This window comes from Lynx canadensis, chromosome C1, assembly GCF_007474595.2.
Source record: "Lynx canadensis isolate LIC74 chromosome C1, mLynCan4.pri.v2, whole genome shotgun sequence".
NCBI lineage: Eukaryota > Metazoa > Chordata > Mammalia > Carnivora > Felidae > Lynx > Lynx canadensis.
Genome location: NC_044310.1, coordinates 99,874,257 through 99,902,026, shown reverse-complemented (window position 1 = coordinate 99,902,026; position 27,770 = coordinate 99,874,257). Strand labels below are relative to the sequence as shown.

At 42.8% G+C, this 27,770-nt stretch overlaps 1 protein-coding gene across 1 annotated transcript; it reads left to right on the top strand.

Moving 5' to 3' along the window:
* Positions 1-27,770, top strand: VTCN1 (V-set domain containing T cell activation inhibitor 1). The gene is made up of 5 exons (XM_032594094.1): positions 1-92; positions 1,555-1,619; positions 14,236-14,592; positions 17,711-17,989; positions 27,561-27,770. The coding sequence occupies exons 1-5, from the start codon at positions 1-3 to the stop codon at positions 27,683-27,685; spliced, it is 918 nt and encodes a 305-aa protein (XP_032449985.1). The 3' UTR covers positions 27,686-27,770.

The window sequence follows — 27,770 nt, the reverse complement described above, 5'->3', positions numbered from 1 at the left end:
ATGGGCGAGCTTCCCAGGAACCGCTTTGCCAACACGCTGGCTCCGACCTGGGCCTTCTTCTCTGCCCGCGTCACTCTCGACAGCGAGAGCTGGTAGCCCTCCAGGGGCATGGGTCCACCCGGAGAGCGGATGGCCGTGCCCCATGTGTGAACCCCCCTCCTCTTGGGAGGGAGCGTAGGAAGTAGATGAGTGCAGCTTCCAGAGATAGATTCTAATCCCAGCTCTTCCACTTACCGACAAGGTGAATTTCAGGAAGATGATGAATCTCCCTGTGTCATTTCCTCATCTATAAAATGGGGATAATACATTTGTTTACCTCATAAGGTTATTGAAAAGATAAATGATATAATCCATGGATGGTGCCTAGAACAACATGTCTGCCAAGTTATTCTAGCGCTCAGCACTTGTAAACAGTACTGCCTTAGTTTTCCCCCAAGTGTCATTTGTTAATTTGTTCATTGAAAACTGGCAGGATACATTTTTTTAATGTTTATTTATTTTTGAGAGAGAGAGAGCGATCATGAGTGGGGGAAGAGCAGAGAAAGGGAGACACAGAATCCGAAGCAGGCTCCAGGCTCTGAGCTGTCAGCACAGAGCCCGACACGGGGCCCGAACCCACGAACCGTGAGATCATAACCTGAGCCGAAGTGGGATGCTGAGCCCCCCAGGCGCCCCTGCAGGATACATTTCAAGAAGTTAACAATGGTTGTGTCTGGATGACGAAATTGCAGGTCATTTTATTGTTCTATTTTTTTAAAAAAATACATTTGTATTTTCTAAAGTTTCTATAATAAATATGTAGTACTTTTTTTAATAAGAGGAAACAAACTCCCATTGAGGATCTTCAGGGTGCAGTGGACTAAGGATGGGTGAGTACAAGGGAAGATATGACCATTGTCTTTCGTGGAGTTTAAAGTCTATGGAGGGTGGGGAGCCTGGGTGGCTCAGTCTGAAAACCGTCCAACTTTGCCTCGGGTCATGATCTCATGGTTCACAGGTTCAAGCTCCACGTTAGGCTCTGTGCTGACAGCTCTGAGCCTGGAGCCTGCTTTGGATTCTGTGTCTCCCTCTCTCTCTCTCTGCCCCTCCTCTGCTTGCATTCAGTCTCTGTCTCTAAAAAATGAATAAACATTAAAAAAATTGTTTAAAGTCTATGGAAGGAGACAAGGCAGATAGATCAATGCTGGGCATTAATGCTCAGTGTGGGCTGAGTATGGAACCAGTCCCCCCGCAGGTTGCACCCAACACCACAGAGATGCCCTCAGTTTTGTCCCAACGATCTTTGTATGTGGTCTTCCCTGATCTGGAAATAGGACAGTAAGATGATACACAAAGTCACTGCTTTCATGACCCCCGTCACCCCCAGGGACACGGGGATGGAATTGTTGAGACCCCTTCCAAAGGCGCCTGTTCCTAGGAAGGGGCTTACGGTGAAGAAGAAAGTTGAGATGCTTTCTGTGGCACCTCTGACAAATGACACACATGAACCCGGGTCACAAAGCAGCATGTCAAGTGAACTGAAGAGTAATTTCCTGTTTCTCTATCTCTCCATAGCATTATTAGCATCATCATTGTTTTGGCTGGAGCCATTGCACTTATCATCGGTTTTGGTATCTCAGGTATGTGATTTCTTGCGTTATCGTGATCCATTCACCCCTTACCACTTAGGTGCCTGATTACTCAGCGCGGTCGAACGGAAAGAGCGCAGGGCTTGGACCCAGAAAACCTCAGAGCAGAGCACTGCTTCTTCTACTTATGGACTCCGCTCTCTCCGAATTAGTCATTTAACTCCCCGGGCCTCAGTTGCCTCATTCGTAGGATGGGGGAATTAATGCCCAGGTCCCCAGGTAGTTGCGAGAGCCAAACGGGATGTGTACCAGGGTATTCTACCTACCAATCAGCGCTGAAGGTATCTGGTGTCACAGGTAAAGGGCTACAGCGAGCCATTCTAGCAATGGTTGGCCCGGGTGGGTGGTTCCTTTGCAGTAAAACGTTGCTGAAGTGTTAAAGAAAATCAGGTCCGGGGCGCCTGGGTGGCGCAGTCGGTTAAGCGTCCGACTTCAGCCAGGTCACGATCTCGCGGTCCGTGAGTTTGAGCCCCGTGTCGGGCTCTGGGCTGATGGCTCAGAGCCTGGAGCCTGCTTCCGATTCTGTGTCTCCCTCTCTCTCTGCCCCTCCCCCATTCACGCTCTGTCTCTCTCTGTCCCAAAAATAAATAAACGTTGAAAAAAAAATTTTTAATAGAAAAAAAAAAAAGAAAATTAGGTCCTTGTGCACAGGGGTCCTAGGTAGTGGGAAGACAGGTTGTGACTGCTGTTCGTGCAGGAAACTGACGCCACCGTGCATGGATGGTGAGATTCCAAAGGCAGCTGATGTCAGTTGCAGGAATAGTCTTCTCTCCCTCTTCTGTGTGGACCGTGACTTGGAAGCCTCTATTATGGATGCCACTTAATTAAAACATTGAGTGAGTTAGGCCACAGCTGTCTTCTCCGAGGCAAACTGTTTGCTCCATTTCCCTTAAGCTGCCTGACTCAGGCCAACATTTCTATTTTAACTTAGTCTGGGGCCAAAGCTGTCGCTTTATAACTTCAGTTTCTATAGTCCCAGCTGCCTGTTGTCTCTGTCACTCTCCTCTGGTGGGGATGTGCTGCCACCAAACAGTGGTTGTGGCTTAAGTGAAGAAAATGGTAGCTGGTACATGTGTTTGCCTAGAAAAGGCATTAGCACCTTTCCCCACTTCCTTGATCGAAAATAGGTATTTTGGGGGGCGCCTGGGTGGTTCAGTCAGTTAAGTGTCCAACTCTGGCTCAGGTCGTGATCTCGGGCTCTGTGGGTTCGAGCTCCACATTGAGCTCTGTGCTGACAGCTCGGAGCTTGGAGCCTGCTTCGGATTCTCTGTCTCCCTCTCTCTCTGCCCCTCCCCCGCTCACACTCTGTCTCTGTCTCTCTCTCTCTCTCAAAATTAACAAGCATTACAAAAATATTTTAAGAGAAAAAATAGGTATTTTAGGGTACCTGGTTGGCTCAGTCAGTAAAGCAGGATACTCTTGATGTTGGGGTTGTAATTCTGAGCCCCATGCTGGGTGTAGAGATTACTTAAAAAAACTAAAAACTTAAAAAAAAAAAAAAAAAAAGGTATTTTGTCTTTCATCCATTTTGATTGGATTGTCTGCCTTTTTCTTTTTGATTTGTAGGAATCCTTTATATATTTTGGATGCAATTTGGTTATATGCATTGCAAAATCTCTTCTACTCTATGGTTTGCTTTTTCCCTCTCTTAATGATGTCTTTCAATGCGAGCAAAAGCTCTTAATTTTAACCTCGTCCATTTTATCCATGTTTTCCTTTATACTGGAGCTTTTTGTAGCCTGTTTGGTTAAAAAAATATTTGCCTATCCCAAGGTCATGAAGATTTTTTCCCTAAGTTATCTTCTAGAAGCTTTCTTATTTTACCTTTCTCATTTATATCTATTAACCATTCAGAATTAATTTCGTGTATGGTGCAAGAGAGTGGTCAAGATTCATATGTTCCGTGTGGCTCTCCAGGTGATCTCGCACCGTTTGTCAAAAATACTGTCCTTCCCCCATGTCTCACCAAGTGCTATTTTTATCATAAATCGAGTATCTAAATGTGTATGGATCTGTTTCTGAGTGTACTAGCCTATTTTATTCTAATATTCTTTTATAATTCATTTTCTTTTTATGTTCTCTCTCTACCTAGTCCTGATCTTGGGCATTTTATCTGTCCATCAGTCTGTGTGTATCTCTCTCTCCTTCTCTCATCTTAAAGCAGGTTTACAGGGCATTATTAGCTCGACAGTAGTTTTGAAAGAGCCACGTTTAGGTTTGTCTCTGATTGTTTTCCTATTTAATTAGTTTTGGCTTTTATCTTTATTAATGTCCCTCTTTCTGCTTGGTTTTGCTGTCTTTTCATTCTTTTTTCTAGTATCTTAAAATAAACACTTCTCAAAAGAGTATGTCCAGGAAAGCCAACATGGCCACCTGTGACTCAGTCGGTTAAGCATCTGACTTTTGATGTCGGCTCAGGTCATGATCTCACGGTTTGTGAGATCCAGGCCTGTGTCAGGCTTCCCACTGACAATGCCAAGTCTGCTTGGGATTCCCTCTCTCTTTCTCTCTGCCCCTGCCCCACTCACTCTCTCTCAAAATAAATAAATTAACATTTTTTAAAAAGAAAGCCAATTAATAGCTTTTAGGAGATGCTATCATTCAGCTTTCCAAAATGTTTACCAATTCACTCTTCACCAGAAGTGTATGAGAGATCCAGTGTTTCATGTCCTCACCAACCCTAGATACTGTAGAATCCTTTTGTGGTTTTAATTTCTATTTCCTGGTGACTGAGGAGACTGAGTGCATGTTCATATGAGAATCATAATGTTGAGTGACAGAAGCAGACACAAAACAGTACGTTCTATATAATTCCACGTACATATAGTTCATAAACAGGCAAATGAATCTCTATTAGAAAGGAGAATAGTGGTTACTACCCTGGGAAGAGTTGAGGGGGTAGCCTTTAGGAGGCAGCATGAGGGGACTTCTGTGGGATAGTCAAGTTCTAGTTCTTGGTATGGGTGGTGGTTACGTGGAAATGAAAATGTGATAATTCTGCAGACTGCACAGTTACGATGTGTACATTTTTATGTATATGTGTTGTACTTTAACACACTCATACAGGGGCGCCTAGATGGCTCAGTCAGTTAAGCATCCGACTTTGGCTCAGGTCATGATCTTGTGGTTCATGGGCTCAAGCCCTGCATCAGGCTCTGTGCTGACAGCTCAGAGCCTGGAGCCTGCTTCGGATTCTGTGTCTCCCCCTCTCTCTGTTTCCCCCACTTGCACTCTGTCTCTGTCTCTCTGTCTCTCAAAAATAAACATTAAAAAAATTTAAATATATTCATATATACACACACATTACAAATATGTATTATAAAATATGTGTATATATACATTGGGAAATAAAATATCGACTGATAAAGTGAATATTTTGAACTAACTTTTAAAGATATCAGTATATACATTTTGGTAACTTCTTCACTAATGCTTAATTAGCTCTTCCTTAGTTATAATTTACCCATTCTGGATCTTATACACCTCCTTGAATTAAAACCCTAGGCGCCTGGGTGGCTCAGTCAGTTGAGTGTCTAACTCTTGATTTTGGCTCAGGTCATCTTCCCATGGTCATGGGCTTCAGCCCTTCATCAAGCTCCACGCTGTGCAAGGAGCCTGCTTGAGATTCTCTCTCCCTCCCCCTGCCTCTCTCTGTCCCTCTTCCCTGCTCGCACACTCTCTCTCTCTAAAAATAAAATAAAATAAAAAAATACACTGCCTTAAAAACAACAAAAACAACAACAACAACTCTAGTGTTTGTCCTGCACTCTAAATCTTGGTGACGAAACTTTTTTGGGCTTAGGGCCAAATGGCTTGGCATGACACCCCTTATGGAATTATCTTTTACTTGACCACCCTAGCAAGAATTTTCACATTGCCACAGCTTCCCTGTGACAGTCGACTAACATTTTGCCACTCACACTTTTCCTATTGTATGACTACAGCGACCTCAGTACTTAGCTCCGTCCCCTGAAAAGGATGCTCAGAGGGTACTCTCTAAGTGCTTTTTTGAACGGACAAGTGGATGGGTGCTTGGAGAAGCAAATACATGGATAAAAGCTAGTCTACCCAGTCCAGCAATATTCCACCAGTAATATTAAAACCCTACTGCCAATAAAGAGGTTTTCTGCCTCCGTCCTATTTCATGGGGTTAAAGCTGGGCATTTTGAATACAATAGGCTGTTTATGAATTTAACACTCTTTAGTTGGATTTTTCTCAGTTGCCTTTATTAAAACGCCCATAACCCTTACCCGAGAGCATCATATTATCACACTTTAGATAAATTCAATAAAATGTTAGCTGGCTTGGGGTGCCTGGCTCAGTCAGTTAGTGCCCGATTCTTGATTTTGGCTCAGGTCATGATCTCACGGTTCGCAAGTTTGGGCCTCACGTTGGGCTCCACGCTGACAGTGTGGAGCCTGCTTAGGATTCTCTCTCTTCCTCTCTCTCTTCCCCTCTCCCACCCGCTCTGTCTCTCAAAATAAATAAATCCACTTTAAAAAAAATGCTAGCTGGCTTCATACACAAGGCAGTGAAATTAAGGAAATGGCATTACATAGGTGATGGTGATGATGATGGCAATATCTTTTGAATCTTTCCTATCTGCACCTATGCAATAAATAATCTTTCCTATCTGCACCTATGCAATAAATAACTTTGCATACATTATCCAACTTACTATTCACAACAAAGAGGAGACAAGTATTATTCCTACCTCCCAATAACTACTCACCCAAGGTTGCACACAGCTAGCAAATGGCACAGTTGTGTTTCAGGCCCTGGTAATTTGCTTCCGGAACCCACACTCTTCCCTACCTCCCCAGATAATGACTTTCGTACAGAGTTGTGGCATGGAAGGGTGTTTTCTGGTGTGCCTTGCAGGCATCATTCCTGAGACCGCAGCTCAGACATAGAGATATTCCTAAATACAGAAAACAATTCCACCTCTTCAACACTCTCCTGAGGTCACCTATGCCAGCTCCTCATCGCCACCCCACTCCTCCTGAACAGTACTAAGTATGGACCCCAGAACACATAAAATGCACGTGAGGTGAATTATTTGGAAGAGAGGTTGAGAGGCTGCCATTAATCCCTGGTTATAGGACAGCCTTTGTGGATGGCCCTTGGAGACGGGGGCGGGGGGTGGGGGCGGACGCCGTGGAAAGGTCCCTGACCCTCTGCAGCCCAGTCCTCACACTGTCACTCACTCACTGGATGACTTGGAACAGCTCTGTGTAAGGGAAGAGTTGAGGGATCAGACAGAGACGTTCTCATCTCAGGTCTGACACTGACTGTATGTCTCTGGGGATATAACTTAACTTTCCAGAAATGGTTTCCTCGCTGATAAAAGAGCCGTTGTGGGAATTCAATGAGAAAAGTGTTTGCGAGGTACCTGGCACATGAGTGTAATAAATGGCTGTCACTGTTATTTAGATTGATAGCGTCGGTGCTATTGATAATAAATTGTTATTATTAATGCATTTATATGGCACTTCTTAAAACTTCCACAATTTCCTGGCCATGCCAGGGCTGGACACCTCCTCTGAAGTTAGGCCAGGGCAGGGAGCCACAGGACACGGTCTCATAATAAATACTCCATCTTTGGACACTGGATAAGCCAACCAGGCATGTGCTCATGGCACCGAAACAGGAGACTGAACAAATTGTCTGCAAAGTATTTGAGAGGCATACAGATCTATATATCTAGAGCTAGGTCTAGATAACCTATCTAGATATCTAGATATAGATATAGAAATATAGATTTTTTTTCAACGTTTATTTATTTTTGGGACAGAGAGAGACAGAGCATGAACGGGGGACGGGCAGAGAGAGAGGGAGACACAGAATCGGAAACAGGCTCCAGGCTCCGAGCCATCAGCCCAGAGCCTGACGCAGGGCTCGAACTCACGGACCGCGAGATTGTGACCTGGCTGAAGTCGGACGCTTAACCGACTGCGCCACCCAGGCGCCCCAATATAGATATTTTTTAATTGTAGTCATCTGAGAAACAGCTGTTGGCCTTTCTTACTTTCGTTTCATGGTTTTCAATCGTTTTTAATTTTACGTAAGGTAAAGATACCATCTTACTGGATAGGCTCTCTGTGTGTCTCAAGCTGGTCATGGATATAAGCCAAATGTGGTAGAAAGAGCACAGGGTTAGTTCCAGACAAGATTGTGTTTGATCCTGGCTCCACTACATGCTAGACAGAGCTTCGGCCAGCCATTTAATCCCATGGAGCCTCTTTATCCTCAGTCATAAGAAGGGCATAATGGGAATTCCTATCTTTCCTGGTTCTTACCAGGCTTAAAAGGAGTCACTATAACTGAAGCACTTAGTAAAGTCTTCCTGTCCTCCTGGTGCTCTGATCTGCAATCTTTCCAAATGATTCTAGTTAATAATGGTTATCGAAAGCATTAAGATTTAACATGTGGCAAGTCAGGTGCTATGTTAAGCTCTTTGCCTGAGCTGTATCCTTTAGACCTTTCAGGGACTGTCTGAGGGAGCTACTATCATTAACATCTTAATTTTAGGGTCACCTGGGTGGCTCGGTCGTTTAAGCGTCCAACCTCGACTCAGGTCATGATCTCGCGGTTCATGAGGTCGAGCCCACATCGGGCTCTGTGCTGACAGCTCAGAGCCTGGAGCCTCCTTTGGATTCTGTGTCTCCCACTCTCTGCCCCTCCTCTGTTCATGTTCTGTCCCTGTCTCTCAAAAATAAGTAAACGTTAGAAAATTTTTTAAAGATGAAAAAAAAAATGAAATAAAGAAGTTAGAAAACTTGCCCAAGATCACATATCCAGTAAGTGGCAGAGATGAGACTTGAATCCAGACAGCCTGATACCCGTTCTCAAACACCATATTCCACGGTGGCTTCCCACATTGTCCCTTCATCTAGCATGGCCCAGCATCCCTCCTCATTTCTTCTCACAGAAGCAGCCGTTACCCCCAATCCTGCTCTCCTCTCTGGCAAGAGGGGCACTCACATTGGTGCCAACTTAAGCCTACGTGTTACCACCTTTAAGCCTGGTGTCCGTCCAGGTGGCTGGGTGTTTCCAGCCAATGCCGAGCAACCATTCCTGAAAGCTCCCAGTATGCTGTCTATGCTACTGGAATGTACAGGACTTGTCTCACTGAGTCATTTCAAAAGAAAGTTCATTTTCCAGGTTTTATCCAGTGGCACTAGACATCCCAGATTATAATTTCTGTAAAGAAGTCTTGCCTTGTGTCACCTATAACCTCATTTTCCAAGAGATTTCTGCTCCGACAGGGCAGGGCAATTGAATAGCGCTCACCCAGTGTGAAAACAGAACCGCTCAGATTTTGGCCTGCTTCTCTTTTACAGCTACTCTTCTCCGATGCAAACCAGAGCTGTCAAAGCAATTAGCCCTCAAGGGCTAGAGAATGCATTTTCAGTAAGTGGCAGGGCTTCCCAACTTTAAAGTTGAAATCTTAGAGGCCAGTGAAATTCCTAAAATCTGTGCCTGTTTCAATTAACAGAAATCTCTATCAATAGATAACCACCTCAAACCCATCTCCTGGAGTCCTCTTACCCTCCGGCTCACCAAATCACACAAGAGCCACTGGTGGTTAAGAGGCCTGGAGAATACTACCAGGCCAGATTGTGTTTCCTAAAACAATTGGCTCTTTGAGCCAATATTTGCTTGCAAGTTTGAATACAGATTTCTTTCTTTCTTTCCTTTCTTTCTTTCTCTCTTTCTTTCTTTTTCTTTTATTTTTTTCTCTTTTTTTTGAAAAGCAATATTTGTATGCTATTGCTTGCAAATGAAATTTCCTTTAATCACTTTTAATCATCATTTATTCAGCTAACAAGCATTTATTGATTGCTTTCTGGGTGCAAAGCCATGGCTAGGTCCTCATGGTTTTTTAAGTTCTCCCTAGTTTTTATTCCTCCTCTTGATTTGATAAGGGAGGGGAGCATTTAATCGACATTATGCTCATTCCATCTGCCACATCTTTAATGCAACCTTAAATGGGCGAGAGCCTGCAGTGGGTCCCTGGGGCACTCCACACTTGCCTACTTTCAATCATTAAGTTCTCTAAGAGATATTTCAGCAAATTCTCTACCTTTGGGCTCAAGGCCAACACATTAAAATTAATTCGGTAGCACAATTACCAAACTAAGATATGTCATTACCATTTCATTCTCTCTATAAACTGTGTTAATCATGTATTTTTTCTGAAAAGTAATTTTTCAATTCAACTTTAATGGCACTTTATAAACTACAATCAAATTTATCCCTGCTCTAACATAGTTACATTTGCTCCATGATTATATTGAGAATCTCTGTATTTTCATTGCTTTCTTTTTCACTGGCTCACGTTTCCCCAAAATTTAGATGCGGTAATCCTGCCGAATATTCCTTATTCCTATAACCATTTTGGATAGTAGCATTATCTCATATAGTGCCTTGATTTCTACTTATTTCCATTCACTCATTCATGTATTCATTCAATGAACAAACACTATTTTTATTTGTAGAAATGTAGCATTAGGCACTTGTCTTACTTTGTTCGGGCTGCCATAACAAAATATCATAGACTGGGTGGCTTAAAAAACAGAAATTTATTTTCTCACAGTTCTGGAGGCTGGAAAGTCCTCCCCAGGTTTTAGGTGGCCCCGTCTCTAAGGCTACAATGGTAGTGGTCCTCTGGCCTGTTGAAACACAGACAATGGCCCTCATCCTTTGAAAGGAAGGAGGCACACCCGATGATCTCTGCGCATCACCTTTAGATCGTTTTTCCCTTTTCTGGAAGAATAGCACATATTTACAGCTCTATGGTCTTGGCCTGCAGGATCTAAGAAATCTGACAGCCTCCCTTCATTTGTCTCATTTTTTCTATCCCCTTTAGTTTTCCTGTCCCCTGCTGGTGCTGTTGCTGCTGGTATAGTCCCCATTTCTATTCCTGGCTTCTGCCGAGGTGGCTAATTAAACCTTTCTCATTTTTTTGCAATATGGATAGGCTGAGAAATTTCCAAATCTTCAAGTTATGGTTCTTTTTTAACTTAACAATTCCTTCTTCAATTCATCTCTTTCCTTTCTTAAATTTTACTATATAAGCAGTCAGGAGTAACCAAAATGCTCCTTCAAACCTTTGCTTAGAAATCTCAGCTAGGGGCACCTGGCTGGCTCAGTGAGTAAAGCATCTGACTCTTGATCTCGAGGTCATGAGTTCGAGCCCCACATTTGGTGTAGAGATCACTTTAAAAATATACAATCAATTAATTATATACCCAATTCCATTACTTGTAAATTCAAAATTCCATCACTTATAAATTCAACTTTCCACGAAACACTAGAACATAGTTTAACCAAGTTCTTTGCCACTTTATAACAGGATGACTTTTCCTCCAGTTTCCAATAACATGTTCCTCATTTCCATCTGAGACCTTACCAGAATCACCCTTAACATCCATATTTCTACATGCATCTTAAAATTCTTCCAGCCCCTACCCAGGACCCTGTTTCAAAGCACCTTCCACATGCTTACTAGTCTATTACACCAGCACCTCACTTCTTAGTACCAAAATTTGTATTAGTCAGGGTCGTCCCGAGAAACAGAACCCAGAACCAACTGGAGTGTGTGTGTGTGTGTGTGTGTGTGTGTGTGTGTGTGTGTGTAATGAGAGAGAGGGAGGGAGAGATTTAGAAAGAATTGGCTCACACAATTGTGGAGGCTAAAAAATCCCAAGATCTGCTTCATCAAGCTGGAGACCCAGATGGTTGAGTTCCAGTCTGAGTCCAAAGGCTTGAGAACCTGGAGAGCCAATGATGTAGTTCCAGTCCCAAAACTGACAGGCTCAAGATCCAAGAAGACAGTGTTTCAGGTCTAGCCCAAAGGCAGGAAAAGACCAACGTCCCGGCTGAAAGCAATCAGGCAGTCGGAGTTCCCTCTTACTCAGGCTTTGTGTTCTATTCAGGCCTTCTACTGATTGCATGACGCCCCCCAAATAAGGGGCGGGGGGTGACCTGCTTTACTCCATCTACTGAATCAAATGTTAATCTTGTCCAGAAACATCCTCACAGACGCCCCAGAATGTCTGACCAAATGCCTGGGCATCCCGTGGCCCAGTCAAGTTAACATATAAAATCAGAGCATTATAGGGCTTACGAATATCATGAAGACAGTCTCCGTCCTTGAAAAGCTTACAAATGTGTGCCAGGGACAGGCTAGACACAAGGTGGAGGGAGACAGCTGCTATAATAAAGGCAAGGGAAAGTATTATGGGAGAGTAGAGAATCTATTAATTTTGTCTTGGCAGATCAAAAGAGGGCTTCACGCAAGGGCTGCCATCTGAACAGCCTTGCATAGAAGTAGAATTTGGATAGCTGGTGATAAAGGAGAGGGGGGAACTATAAATTGTAGGTGCGAGATGAACAGGGGTGTGAAGATGCATAGTATAATGGTATAACCAGTACTACCCTGGAATATCTTGGATATTAGTCTGTCAAGTAAAAATAATTGAAAAGCAAATTAAATCTTTAAAGCAGAGTTCAAGAAAATGCCAAGGCAGGGGGGGGGGGCCTGTTGCATTCATATAATGCATTGAAACTCCGTACTGTCGTCTTTCATAATTTCTCTCCCAGATCTCCCACGTGAATGGCCACTGTGCATGGCAGCTGCTCCCAGGTCTCACTTCCCCCACACTCAAAAGTCTGTGCAACTTCCTCCCAAGCCAGCCTGTGCACAGGTTTTGTTTCCCCTGCCTCTTTTTTACCTAGAACTTTTCTTCTATCAGTAACTCTGTTCTTTCTAAATAAACCCATTGAGCTTAGCTTCTTCGGGTCTGTCCTCCATCCAGTACCTTCACCTACTTTCCATAAAGCCTACGAGCCAATTAGTTCCAATCCCTAATGGGCTAGGAGAGGTGAAATGCCAAGGATATCCTTATGTTCATAGCATTTACCTCTTAAATCTGAAAAATAGCATGCATACCTTGTGTGTTTTTTCCAGTGAAAGCAGAAAATCAATAAATCACTTGATATACATAAATAGTAGAGACTATGGAAGGATGTGTTAGGAAATGAGACTGGAAAGGCAGCGATAAAAACTAATATCTATGGGGCACTTACTATGTGCCAACCAGGATTTAGCTTTGAAGGCCATGCTAGTAAGTCTGAACTTTATTTACTCCACAGCCTTTGGGAGCCGTGGAAGATTAGTGATTATAAAACTGATGTGTCCAGACTGTATTTTAAGGTCTACCCGTAAGATGAATGCATGTAAACTAGATTGGATGGAAGCAAAGATGAGAGGCAGAAATACCAGCAGGGAAGCCAAGAAATGCTCGGGACCCATCAAGTAGGACTTTTTTGGCTCTAAGAAGGAGAGGTGTGTGCCGACTGTTTTAATATAACAAACAAAGCATTTGTTTAAAAGGTACTCAGAGATTGGGACAGGAACTAGACGTGGAACCCCTCAGGATCTAAGACAGCTCTAGGGGTGGAGGATTCTCTTCATCTTTCTCTCGCATGTTCTCTCCCCCACACTTTGGATCGGCTCCACTCTCCTCTTGGGCTCAAATGCCCCTCCCCCTCCTTCACTTCACAACCAACCATGGAAGGATTCTCTCAAGAAGAGTCGGTTAATAAGAGACTCTTAAGTACTGAGAATACACTGAGGGTTGATGGGGGTGGGGGAGAGGGGAAAGTGGGTGATGGGCATGGAGGAGGGCACCTGTTGGAATGAGTACGGGGTGTTGTATGGAAACCAAATTGACAATAAATTCTATTTAAAAAAAGAAGAATTAGATTTGGTTAATTAAATCACCCCTACAGGCATGCCCAGTCATTCAGTTGGCCAGTCCTTCACAGATTGCACAGGCTGTCCACTGGGCAAGTGGGGGAGAGGCAGTGGATATGTCTGGCATCATAATTAATATTTCTACTGGTGGTATGTTTGGAGGGTGGGGTGGTTTCTATCTTGAGCCAAAAATCAATTAAATTAAGTACGATTCTTCATTACACCATAGCTAGCACTATAACCTTGACCAAGTCACTTATCTCCTCTTTGCTTTGGTTTCTTCATCATCCAAATGGAGATCAAAGTAACAGCACTTTAGAATCTAGCATTCTCCAGAATCACTAGCCACATTTAGTTAACGTGAGGTCTCACTTCTGTGCCACTTCTGGTTAACCAAGAGTAACAATACCTGATGTGTGTCATTGCAGTTTGCAAATCAAGTTCACGTCCATTTGATTTGATCCTCATAAGAACCCTTTCAGGTGGGGAAGACAAATATCATTCCCTCCATTTTTCTGAGACCCAGAGAGGTTACATGATTTACTCAAGCTCACACAGCTATTAAGTCAGAAAGCCAGGACTTGAATTCCCATTTCAAACTCCAAGTTCTGTATGTTGTCTACTTGTCACCTCTCAAGTTTGGGTTGCCTGTTCCCAAACAGCAGATCTGCTGTAGATCAAGGCTATTGTGTCCCTGTTCTTTCTATTCTTATGTCTTCTTTTTTTATGCCTCTCCTGTTCTTCTACATTTCTAATTTTTTCCAGAAGTGTTTGGCCTTCAGTAATGAAGGGTTTGGTTGTAGACATTCCAAGACTTCCCTCAGCATTGACCATTGCTTCCTGAATTGCAGGGAGACACTCCATTAGAGTCACTACTCTCACCTCCGCTGGGAACATCGGGGAGGATGGAATCCTGAGCTGCATTTTTGAACCTGACATCAAACTTTCTGATATCGTGATACAGTGGCTGAAGGAAGGTGTTATGGGCTTGGTACATGAGTTCAAAGAAGGCAAAGACGACCTGTCAGACCAAGACGAGATGTTCAGAGGCAGGACGGCTGTGTTTGCAGATCAAGTGATAGGTGGCAATGCCTCGCTGAGGCTGAAAAACGTGCAACTGACAGATGCTGGCACCTATAAATGTTACATCATCACCTCCAAAGGCAAGGGGAATGCTAACCTTGAGTATAAAACTGGAGGTGAGTCACTTTGGGAAAGAGGGAAAGAAAGTGCCCAAAGGTAGGTGCCCAAAGGTATTTGGGGCTAAAGACCATGGATGGCTGATGGAATATGTGTGCCCAAGAGTGACCAATAAGGCGAAGACTGTCTGAATTCTGCCAGCAGCCATCCTTGCTGTCCAAGACCCACAGCAACTCCAAAAATAGCCCCCTATCATATTAGATCTTAAAATCTTCTGCTCTGGACTCTAGTCTTTTCCAGATTTTCAGGTATATTCCCTGAAATATCTTGCCAAAATAAACGTGGTCTCTTTCATGCTAGCCTGTGTCATTACTAGCAAGAGAAACCTGTGATCTGGCCTGAGACTTTTCTACAAGAAGTAGGCCCTAGCCCAAGTCTGAATTCAGTACCTCCAGGGGCTTATGGCAGTGGAACCCGTTTTAGGAAGACTTCAAAAGGAACTAATGAAAAACAGTATTGTCCTATAAACTCACTAATCCTCCTCCAGTGAAATCCACCCTTCCTTATCAACTCAGCTTGGTGAATTACCATACAAGGAACTCAGAAATGTACTGTGAGGAGTAAAAAGATGATTAAGAAAACTAGATGATTGTCCCCCGTCTTGAAGAGCTCTTTGTACAGAGCATATAGAGTTGAGGGCTGGGGCAGAGATAAGAAAAATGGGTAAATAACTATAATAATTGGTAAAGTGTATCAAATGCTTTAAGAGAGATACACAGTGATTTGGGGATTCAGAGGGAGAGAGAGATCACATCCAAATGCCTAGGGAGGGGACGGATAGGAAAGCCCCCATGGAGAATTTGGCATTTGAGAAAGGCCTTGCAAGATAGGCAGAAAGTATCCTGAGGTCTCCTGGCCTGCACAGGCCTTCCTTGGACACTTCATAACACGTGTTTATATTTGTTTGAGGCACAGATCTAGAGCCAGACCTGGACAAGTATAGTGACCTGGGCAAGGCAACCTGACTGGGCCTTAGTTTCTTCATCTTAAAATGGGGGTTCCTAGGGTCATATCAAAGGGACACCGGAGCCAACTGAAAGGGCTTCCAGTGGCAAAGCTGGAACAGTCTGAGCAACCATATAAACAGCATGGTATTAAATTAGAACTCCAAGTATAAAATAAACATGCGAGTCCATACTTCTATAAATATGAGAGGGGCGCCTGGGTGGCGCAGTCGGTTAAGCGTCCGACTTCAGCCAGGTCACGATCTCGCGGTCCGGGAGTTCGAGCCCCGCGTCAGGCTCCGGGCTGATGGCTCGGAGCCTGGAGCCTGTTTCCGATTCTGTGTCTCCCTCTCTCTCTGCCCCTCCCCCGTTCATGCTCTGTCTCTCTCTGTCCCAAAAATAAATAAACGTTGAAAAAAAAAAATTAAAATAAATAAATAAATAAATAAATAAATAAATAAATAAATATGAGGGAGACGGCACAAACCTTTACAGATGAATTCCAAATAATGTATTTAGATCTCCCCACTCCTGGAGGTAGAGCTTAACACTTCCTCCCTCCCCCACGACCACACATAGTGTGTGTTTTTCTCAGGAAGTCCAGCTTCCAGAGAAACCTGCCTCAGCCGGGTGATCAAAGTTAACCTCATCAGTGATAAGTCATGTTGATAGCATGCCTTCTGATGTGACATGATGAGAAGGATACTCTTCCTCCCACCGTCTTCCTCTCCAAAACCCATAGCACCAATCTAATCATGAGAAAAACATCAGACAGATTCCAAGAGAGGAGCACCCCACAAAATATCTGACCAATACCACTCAAAACTGTCAAGATCAGGAAAAACATGGAAAGACTGAGATACTGTCACAGGCCAGAGGAACCTAAGAGGACGGGAGGACCAAATGCAATATGGGATGCTGGGGAAGAAAAAGGACATTAGTGGGAAAACTGGTGAAATGCAAACAAAGTCTGGAGATAAGTTAATAGTTATGTACCAGTGATGGCTTCTATTATAACTACATAATAGTTAGGTACCAGTGATGGGTTTCTCTGGCACATTTTGACAGATGTGCCACGGTTATTTAGGATGTTAACATTAGGGAAAATGGGGTGAGGTGTATACAAGATCTCTGTGCTATCCTGGCAACGTTTCTGTAAATCTAAAATCATGCCAAACTTAAAAGCTTATTTTTAAAATGGCGATAATAGATATCCTTGTAACTGTTGTGAGGATCAAATGAAATAATGTCTGGAATTTGGTACCTGGCACAGAGAACACCCTCAGTAAATGGTGGTTCACTGTCATGTACACTCAGTTCCTTACATCATCTCCCGGGAGCTCATTCCCTGCCTGCTGGGAGGGGATGAGCCTCATCTCCCCTGCTAGATGGCAGACTCTTTAAGGGCAAGGCAAGGTCTTTCCTTGTACTGCTCACTCAGTTCCAGCACAGTCCTGGGTGAAGGAAAGTGCTAAATAACTTAATAAATTATATCCTGGCATAATAAGCGTTTTACAGTCAAAAGTCCAGGACTTAACATTTTTCCATAAGTATCTTTCTGCCTGAATATTAGAAGAAGCTAGTCTTAATTTCCAAGTTCACTTACCTCCCCAAGAAGGAGAACTATCTTAGAAGAAGACAAATGCCTGCCTCTACCCCTGGACACCAGGGCTGGAGAGGCTCCACCCAAGAAAATCCAAACCACCATGATGGGAAGGCCTGTGTATGGAATTTCTGTGGGCGACAGGTGAATGCTGTTTGTCTTTTCCTTCTCCTTCTCCCTCCCCACCCTAACTTTATCCTCCAGGCAGAAAAATACATAAAAAAATCCAACAGGCTTCACAGGTACCTGAGAAAATGCCCAATTTCCTTAAGGGATACACTTTCTTGTGATCAACTTTATCCTTTATCTTTAAAGGGATAAACTGGAACTCATCTTAGTTGGAGAGATTTACCTGTTATAACAATGATACCTAAAACTTAGGTCTTGGCCAAAGGGTTGTGTAAATCTTTACTGGAAACTACTATACAATGGGCCATGCACAGACAGCCCACTGGGGAAGTATTGAGTCACTTCAGTGGTGGAAATGACTGTGTTTTTAAGACCTTGCACTTCAAAGGCTATATTGTTTTATTGGTATGACCTTGACATCTGCCCCTTTCAATCCTGCAGCCTTCAGCATCCCAGAGGTGAATGTGGACTATAATGCCAGCTCAGAGAGCCTACGGTGTGAGGCTCCCCGATGGTTCCCCCAGCCTACAGTGGTCTGGGCATCCCAAGTTGACCAAGGAGCCAACTTCTCAGAAGTCTCCAATACCAGCTTTGAGCTGAACTCTGAGAATGTGACCATGAAGGTTGTGTCCGTACTCTACAATGTCACGATCAACAACACGTACTCCTGTATGATTGAGAACAACATTGCCAAAGCCACAGGGGATATCAAAGTGACAGGTGGGTCTCTCCATGCTTTTTGTACACTTTTCATATGGGTTTATTGGGGGTGAGAATCAAATCTGAATTAAAATCTAATTTCTTTAACAGATATATTATGTATCAGGGAATGGAAAGCTCCAGAGTCCTCTTCATGGAGACCTTAGCCACAATTATAGTGAAGAAGCCTAACACAAGACAATATTTATGGCATATAGGTCAAAAATTGCAATGAGGCTTCATCTTGTATGCCTTCTCATTGGCTGGGGGTGGTTCCCTGGAAAGCAGTATTTAGGAATCTGTGGCCCTAACTCAGTAGGTCTGCTTTGGTGAAGCAATGAGGAAAATGACAATTATTTGACATCTTTGACATATTCAGCTGGTGATCTACATGCCTAGCCCCCCAAAACTGATTTGGTTCTAGCCTGCTTTTGAGAAGACGTTTTTAGGGTCTGACTTAGTCTTATTCAGCCCATCTGGGACTGGCTCATGATCCCACTAACACTGGCCTGGGATTTATCTGAAAGCTCTGGCATTAAGTGGCCTCCCAGGCTGACACGACCAAGACTCAGAGAGGCCCAACATGCTAGTTTCCCTGCTTTCATGCACACACACACACACACACACACAAAACCTAGGGTTGAGCTAGTGTCTAGAAAATGTACAGACTGGATTATGACTTTTAAGACCGTCCCTACGGCAGCTGAATTAAAAATTCAGTCTAGAGTGGAAGGCATATGTCAGGAGAACTGCTGTCTCATAGCCAGCCCAGAACCAGTGGAATACCTTGCACATTTAAGAGCACTATCAAGAATGTGTGCTGAATTTAGCAGATCCTGCACACCGAAAAAACTGATTTGAGGATTAACACAACAATCTGCACAACCTGAACCACAGAACTCAGCAGGTACATGGCGCAGAGAGGTGAACCGGGGGAGAGAAGCCATGGAGGGCAGGGAGCTGTTTTTCCATCCAGGGAGATGATGGAGAATACAGGAAAAGCACTCCCCCTCAAAAACACCTGGACAGAAAGCGGAAAAGTGGAAACAGCCGCAGGGACTGAACTGAAAAGGGAGAAAGGAGAGGAGAGGGTTTAAATTCCATTAAGATTATAAACAGGGAGCACAGAGTCTGCAACTCCGCAGCTGATACCTGGTGGTGCTCCGGTGGGAAGGGTGAATCCCCAGGAGCAAAGTGGGGTCCGGGGCTCTTCGGGCCACACAGGGAGAGGCGGTTCCCCTGCTGGGAGGACATTCGGTAGAGGCTGTGCGGCCACCCGGAGAACAACCGCATTCGCTGGTGCTGGAACAAGTTCACTGGGGGTGAAGCCAGATGCGGGTTGAGATTTTCCATAATCCCTGAAACGCTGCTGCCACCTGATCGCGGGAACTTTCTCTGGGGCGGCTGGCACCCAGCCAAGCCGCAGTCTCTGGGCGTCAGCAGCACAGTCCCGCCAACGTTCCTGGGGGTGGCGGCACCTGGCCAGTGCTCGGTGAGACCCTCCTGCAGAGGGGCGGAGCGGGTCAGAGCCGCGGTCCCTCGAAAGTGAGGGGTCGGGAAACACAGTCTCATTTGAGATAAAACTCAGGAGGGAAGTGCCGCCTGGCACCCTGATGGCTTGGTCACGCAGGGTATAAAAGCAGGGAGCCGCCACAAACCAGAGACAAAGGATGGGTGTGTGACTAGAGACGGGGTAGCTGGGTGACACCATTTTCGCCCTTCCCGCGCATGCGCGTACGCACCTACAAACGCCACAACAATCCACCCTGGTAAGCTAAGCAGCACCATCTAGTGGAGAACGGAGCCATTACACTGAGCCCCACCCAACTGGGCCAACCTCGCTCTTCGGGAACATGACAAATCTCTCCACCTACTTAGTTTACGGACTATAAAGTACTTCATAGTTTGACTTCTAGCGGAAAACGGTGTAATTTTAATTGTATTTCAGTCTGTTCACTGGCCCATCTATTCAATTTTTTTCCTTTATTTTTCTTTCTCTTTCTCTTTTTCATTTCTTCTTTTTCTTGAATACAGAAAGAGAAAAAATTTATTTTTACTTTCAATTTTTATTAAAATATTTTTCTTTAATTTTTTTCTACTATATTTTTTAGTCTTGTGTAAATTTTTTCAAATTCTATTTTACTTCCATCTTATCATTTTATTCTATCTCAGTGTATTCATTTTTTCAAATTTTCAAACGATTTCTTTTTTTTTTTCTTTCCCCTTTTTCCTCTAATCTATTAAGCCCCTTTCAACACCCAGACCAAAACACACCTAGGATCTAGCACCATTTATTTGATTGTGTGTGTGTGTTTGTTGTTTTTAATTTTTTAATTTTAATTATTTTAATTTTAATTGTTTTTAATTTTTTTACCTAATTAATTCCTTTTCTCCGTTCAAAATGATTAAACAAAGGAACTCACTCCAAAAGAAAGAGCAGGAAGAAACAACAGCCAGGGACTTAACTAACACAGACACAAGCAAGATGTCTGAACCAGAATTTAGAATCACGATAATAAGAATACTAGCTGGAGTTGAAAATAGATTAGAATCCCTTTCTGTGGAAATAAAGAAGTAAAAGCTAGTAATAATGAAATAAAGTGCTATAACTGAACTGCAATCTTGAATGGATGCCACGGCGGCAAGGACTGATGAGGCAGAGCAGAGAATCAGCGATCTAGAGGACAAACTTCTAGAGAATAATGAAGCAGAAAAAAAGAAGACTAAGACAAAAAAGCACAATTTAAGAATTAGAGAAATCAGTGACACATTAAAAAGGAACAATATCAGAATCATAGGGGCCCCAGAAGATGAAGAGAGAGAAAAAGGGGTAGAACGGTTATTTGAGCAAATCATAGCAGAAAACTTTCCTAACCTGGGAGAAGACACAGACATCAAAATCCAGAAAGCACAGAGGACTCCCATTAGATTCAACAAAAACCGACCATCAGCAAGGCATATCATAGTCAAATTCACAAAATATTCAGGTAAGGAAAGAATCATGAAAGCAGCAAGGGGAAAAAGTCCTTAACCTACGAGGGAAGACAGATCAGGTTTGCAGCAGACCTATCCACAGAAACTTGGCAGGCCAGAAAGGAATGGCAGGATATATTCAAAGTGCTGAATCAGAAAAATATACAGCCAAGAATTCTTTATCCAGCAAGGCTGTCATTCAAAATAGAAGGAGAGATAAAAAGTTTCCCAGACAAACAAAAATTAAAGGAGTCTGTGACCACTAAACCAGCCCTGCAAGAAATTTTAAGGGGGACTCTCTGAGGGGAGAAAAGACTATATCTATATCTATATCTATATCTATATCTATATCTATATCTCAAAAGCAACAAAGACTAGAAAGGACCAGAGAACACCACCAGAAACTCCAACTCTACAAGTAACATAATGGTAATAAATTCATATCTTTCAGTACTCACTCTAAACACCAATGGACTAAATACTCCAATCAAAAGATGCAGGGTAACAGAATGGATAAGAAAACAAGATCCACCTATATGCTGTTTACAAGAGACCCACTTTAGACCTAAAGACACCTTCAGATTGAAAGTAAGGGATGGAGAACCATTTATCCTGCTAATGGTCGACAAAAGAAAGCCAGAGTAGCCATACTTATATCAGACCATCTAGACTTTAAAATAAAGACCGTATCAAGAGATGAAAAAGGGCATTATATCATAATTAAGGGGACTATCCACCAAGAAGACCTAACAATTGTAAACATTTATACTCCAAATGTGTGAGCACCCAAATATATAAATCAATTAATCACAAGCATAAAGAAACTCATTGATAATACCATAATAGTCGGGGACTTCAACACCCCACTTACAACAATGGACAGATCATCTAATCAGAAAATCAATAAGGAAAAATGGCTTTGAATGACACACTGGACCAGATGGACTTAACAGATAGATTCAGAACATTTCATCCTAAAGCAGTGGAATATACATTCTTCTCCAGTGCACATGGAACATTCTCCAGAATAGACCACATACTGGGACACAAATCAGCCCTCAACAAGTACAAAAAGATCGAGATCATACCGTGCATATTTTCAGACCACAATGCTATGAAACTTGAAATCAACCACAAGAAAAAATTTGGAAAGGTTACAAATACTTGGAGACTAAAGAACCTCCTACTAAAGAATGAATGGGCTAACCAAGAAGTTAAAAAGGAAATTAAAAAGTACATGGAAGCCAATGAAAATGATAACACCACAGCCCAAAACCTCTGGGATTCAGCAAAGGTGGTCATAAGAGGAAAGTATATAGCAATCCAGGCCTTCCTAAAGAAGAAAGAAAGGTCTCAGATACACAATCTAACCTTAAACCTTAAAGAGCTGGAAAAAGAACAGCAAATAAAACCCAAAACCACCAGAAGACAGGAAATACTAAAGATTAGAGCAGAAATCACTGCAAAAGAAACAATCAACAAAACTAAAAGGCAATCAACAGAATGGGGAAAGACATTTGTAAATGACATATCAGATAAAGGGCTAGTATCCAAAATCTATAAAGAACTCACCAAACTCCACACCTGAAAAACAAATAATCCAGTGGAGAAATGGGAAGAAGACATGAATAGACACTTTTCTAAAGAAGACATCCAAATGGCCAACAGACACATAAAAAGATGCTCAATGTCACTCCTCATGAGGGAAATACAAATCAAAACCACACTGAGATACCACCTCATGCCAGTCAGAGTGGCTAAAATGAACAAATCAGGAGACTATAGATGCTGGCGAGGATGTGGATAAACGGGAACCCTCTTGCACTGTTGGTGGGAATGCAAACTGGTGCAGCCACTCTGGAAAACAGTATGGAGGTTCCTCAAAAAATTAAAAATAGATCTACCCCATGACCCAACAATAGCACTGCTAGGAATTTACCCAAGGGATACAGGAGTGCTGATGCATACGGGCACATGTACCTCAATGTTTATGGCAGCACTTTAAACAATAGCCAAATTATGGAAAGAGCCTAAATTGCCATCAACTAATGAATGGATAAAGAAGATGTGGTTTATATATACAATGGAATACTACTTGGCAATAAGAAAGAATAAAATCTGGCCATTTGCAGCAACGTGGATAGAATTGGAGAATGTTATGCTAAGTGAAATAAGACTGGGAGAGAAAGTCAGATCCCACATGTTTTCACTCATATGTGGATCCTGAGAAACTTAACAGAAGACCATGGGGGAGGGGGAAGGGGGGGAAGTTACAGGGAGGGAGGCAAACCATAAGAGACTCTTAAATACTGAGAACAAACTGAGGGTTGATGGGGGGTGGGGGAGAGGGGAAAGTGGGTGATGGGCATTGAGGAGGGCACATGTTGGGATGAGCACTGGGTCTTATATGGAAACCAATTTGACAATAAATTATATTTAATATAAAAAAAAGATTAGAGCAGAAATCAATGCTATCGAAACCCAAATAAACAGTAGAACAGATCAATGAAACCAGAAGCTGGTTCTTTGAAAGAATTAACAAAATTGATAACCCCCTAGCCAGTTTGATCAAGAATGTTTGCTGAATTTAACTGAATAAATCATATTTCTGTCAGCTTACTTTTTAATTTAAAATTGTAAATATGAAAAAGCAACCTGTGGCATGGGAGAAAGTATTTGCAAATCATATATCTGATAAAGGGTTAGTATTCAGAATCCATGAGGAACTTCTACAACTCAACAACAACAAAAATCAAATAACCCAATTAAAAAAATGGACGAAGACCTTGAACGGACATTTCTCCAAAGAAGATACAAACAAATGGCCAACAAACGTATGAAAAGATGCTCAATATCACAAATCATCAGAGAAATGCAAATCAAAATCACATATCGCCCCACAACCATTAGAAGAGCTAGTATCAAAAAAAAAAAAAATCCCAGGAAAAAACAAGTTTTGGTGAGGATGTGAAGAAATTGGAACCATTGTACATGTTGATGAGATTATAAAATGGTGCAGCCGCTCTAGAAAAACAGAATGGAGATTCCTCAAAGAATTAAAAATAGAACTAGCATGTGATCTAACAATACCTTCTGTGTATATATCCAAAAGAATTGAGGGGCACCTGGGTGGCGCAGTCGGTTAAGCGTCCGACTTCAGCCAGGTCACGATCTCGTGGTCTGTGAGTTCGAGCCCCGCGTCAGGCTCTGGGCTGATGGCTCAGAGCCTGGAGCCTGTTTCCGATTCTGTGTCTCCCTCTCTCTCTCTGCCCCTCCCCCGTTCATGCTCTGTCTCTCTCTGTCCCAAAGATAAATAAACGTTGAAAAAAATTAAAAAAAAAAAAAAAAGAATTGAAAGCAGGTTCTCAAAGAGATATTTGTTCACCCATGTTTGTAGCAACATGATTCACAATAGACAAGAGATGGAAACAACCCAAAATGTCCATAAGAGATATATGAATAAACGAAATGTGGTGCATACATGCAATGGAATATTACTCAGCCTTAAAAAGGAAGGAAATTCTCTCACATGCTGCAAAGTGGGTAAATTTTCAGAATATCATGCTACATGAAATAAGCCAGTCATAGAGAGACAAATCCTCTATGATCCTACTCATATGAGATATCTAATGGAGTAGTCAAATTCATAGAAATAGAAAGTAGAATGGTGGTTACCAGCAGCTTGGGGGAAGAGAAAGGCAAAGGGAGTTGTTTAATGGGTATAGAGTTTCAGATTTGCAAGATGAAAAAGTTTTGGAAGTCTGTTTCACAATAATGTGAATATATTTAAAACTACTGAACTGTACGTTTAAAAATGGTAAAGATGGTACATCTGTGATATGTTTACCACAATAAAAAAAGTATCTAACCAAAAAAAAAAATCATACATATGAGAAAAAGAGAGCTCTTCCGCCATCCTGAGGAACAAATTGGTGACTGTACTAAATAGATGCTTTTAGTTGACTGCAACAGAAAGCCAGCTCAAACAGGCCTAAGGTAAAAGGGAAATTTAATAAAAGAACATTAGGGTATCTTGTAGAACCAAGGACACAAAGTGCGGTTTGGCTTCAGGAAGTGCTGGAACCAACAATTTAAACTCTATTGGGATTGTCAATTCTCTAGTCTCTCTTTACTGTCTAATTTGGTTTCTCTTGTTTTAGTCTATAGGGCAGAATGTGAGTGCCAAGAGTTCCTAGTTTAAAAGTCTCTCTCACTCAGTAGAGTAACCAGAGTGAGCCTTAATCCCTCAGTCCTATCCTACATTCTCAGAAAGGCTCAACTTGGGTCAGCTGCCCACACACAGACCAATGGGATAGTACCTGATGGAAGGCCTTCCTAGAAGGAAAGGGGGGAATGAAGCATTGGGCATTTAGAACAACGGGTGTTAACACCAGTATCTCAGTTCAGATCTCAATAAATATCTCCAAACTGTGTAACTAATGCCTTCTAATAGAAAGGACAATAACTGAACAAACCGCAGAAATTGAGCACACGTTTTATTCTGTGAGCAGATTCTTTTTCCACACGTGTTTATTGAATGCATTAGGACAAGTGTCCCATGTATCAGTACTAGGACTGACTACCATATGGCAGCATGACATAGCTCAAAATTCAGAAAATTAACACAATTCCTTCTTGCCACGTACAAAGTTAATGACTCCATACATGTTTTTAAACAATCGGATGAGACCATGAAGTTTATATCCTGTGTTCTCTGACTATACTGCTAATTTAGGCCATTCATTCAGCAAGTATCTATTGTGTGCCAAACATGTACAAAGCAGTTTTTCAAGCCCTATGAACTACTGAGATGAATAACACAAATGTCATAAGAGAGGTCAGTCACAGTGTAGACATGGCGTCTAGGGGAAAGCGCTAATTATGACTGTGGCTCAGTAGACGAGGCAGAGTTCAAGCTAGGCTTTGAAGGACAAGAAGAATGGTTTTGATAGAGTAGGAAAGTATGAAGTCAGGAACCTATGGCAGCGGTCCAGGGGAGAAACGATGAGGGCTTCACCTGGGGCAGTGAGAGTGGAAAGGAAAGAGGAAGAATCAAAGGTTAATGAAAAAAATGATCTTGGTGACACAAATAGGATGGACGACAGCAAGAGCAAGTCAAAATGCATCTGATATTTCTACCCAGCTTGCTTAGGACGTTAGTAATGCTGTCGACAAAAAAAAAAAAAAAAAAAAAAAAAAAAACCTAAAACACAGGAGAAGACACATGAAGACGAGGGTTCTAGAGATGTGGAGCTGACAAGGCCCATTGTGCACACAGGTACACATGTCCACTGCTTAGCACACTATCCAGCATGTGACAGCATTCTCCCCCAAACCTTCAACTCTACTCTACATTTTTCCTTCCATGACCAGGGATCCCCATCAGTGTAACCCTTCTAGCCTCTCTCTTCTCTCCCTTCCTCCCCTTCTTCCCCGAGGAGGAGGAATTAATTTATCTGATGGGTGACCTTAATAGGAGAAGCTAGACACAAGGAGTTTGGCTCCATTCTTTCCTTTCCTCTCTAGCTAACCCCCAGGAAGTCTACATTCTATTCCGCTCCTCTAAGCCACCAGTTTTTCCCAAGCGCAATCTGCCCTTGTGACGGGAAGCCTGTCCCTGTCTGGGGCTGCCCGTCCCTGGGACAGCCTGGGCTGCAGCCCATCTGCCTGAAGACGAAGCTTCATCTTTTATTGTCGCCCTTGCCAATAATAAAGGTGTTATTCTGGTCTTCCAGCAGCCCCACTCTTTTTATCCCATCCTTTAATTGATTCAGAACTCAGCTGGGGAAGAGAGTGGGGCGTTTGTTTGTTTGTTTGTTTGTTTGTTTGTTTTGTTTTTTTACTGGACTCCTTTGAACCCCAATGGCGGGTGCTCAAAAAATATTTACTGAATGATTAAATTTTTAACTGACATATTCGGTAGCAGCCGTAAATCCACAGGTCCTGTTCAAAGTGCTTGACACGTATTAACTCACTAATCCTCAGAAGTTGTCTAGGGAGTAGGTTGTTATTATTTTTAGCCTGGTTTTATAGGTGAAGAAACTGAGGAGGAGAAGATTGAGTAACTTGCCTAAAGTCACACAGCCAGCAAGTGTCACTGCTGGAATGAACTAGATGAGACTGGGATGTCTAGGAAGGAAAGAGAGTAAAAGAAGAGTAATTTCATTTCTTCACTTCTACCTTTCTCTGCTTCAAAATGAGGACGATACTTTCTCAACGCTTTGTAGTGCTGTGAAGAAGCAAAGGACACAGAGCCTGCAAAGGTGCCTGCCTACAGGAACAAATACGTCTGAAAGCAAACACTGGCCATGACTGTTCACCCTATTCATTCTTTGCTGAGCAGTAACAATCTCTGTATTGGCATTGTTTTTCATTTGGCTGAGTGTCCGCTGGAGTGGACCACAGAATGGAACTTCCTTTGAAGAAGGAGAAAGCTCAGATTTTAAGCCAGTTTCGAGAGGTAGAGAATAGGGTACAGAACTGCCCCCCAACTGGGGTATAAGGTGTATTAGAAACAACTTGTTGAGTCTTTCAGGTACTTTTCTTTGCTACCCAGCCATGCGAAGAAGACCTGCAGCTTTTCCTCTGTGACCCTGAACTTGTTTCTGTCCCTTTGTAGACTCGGAGATTAAAAGGCGGAGTCACCTGCAGCTGCTGAACTCAAAGGCCTCCCTGTGTGTCTCTTCTTTATTTGCCATCATCTGGGGACTCCTGCCTCTCTCCCCTTACCTGATGCTCAAATAAGGTGCCTTGGCCACACGGAAACATGCACAGTCACTGGTACGACAGGTGAGATGAATCACGAATGGGGTGGGGGTCGGTTCCGTGG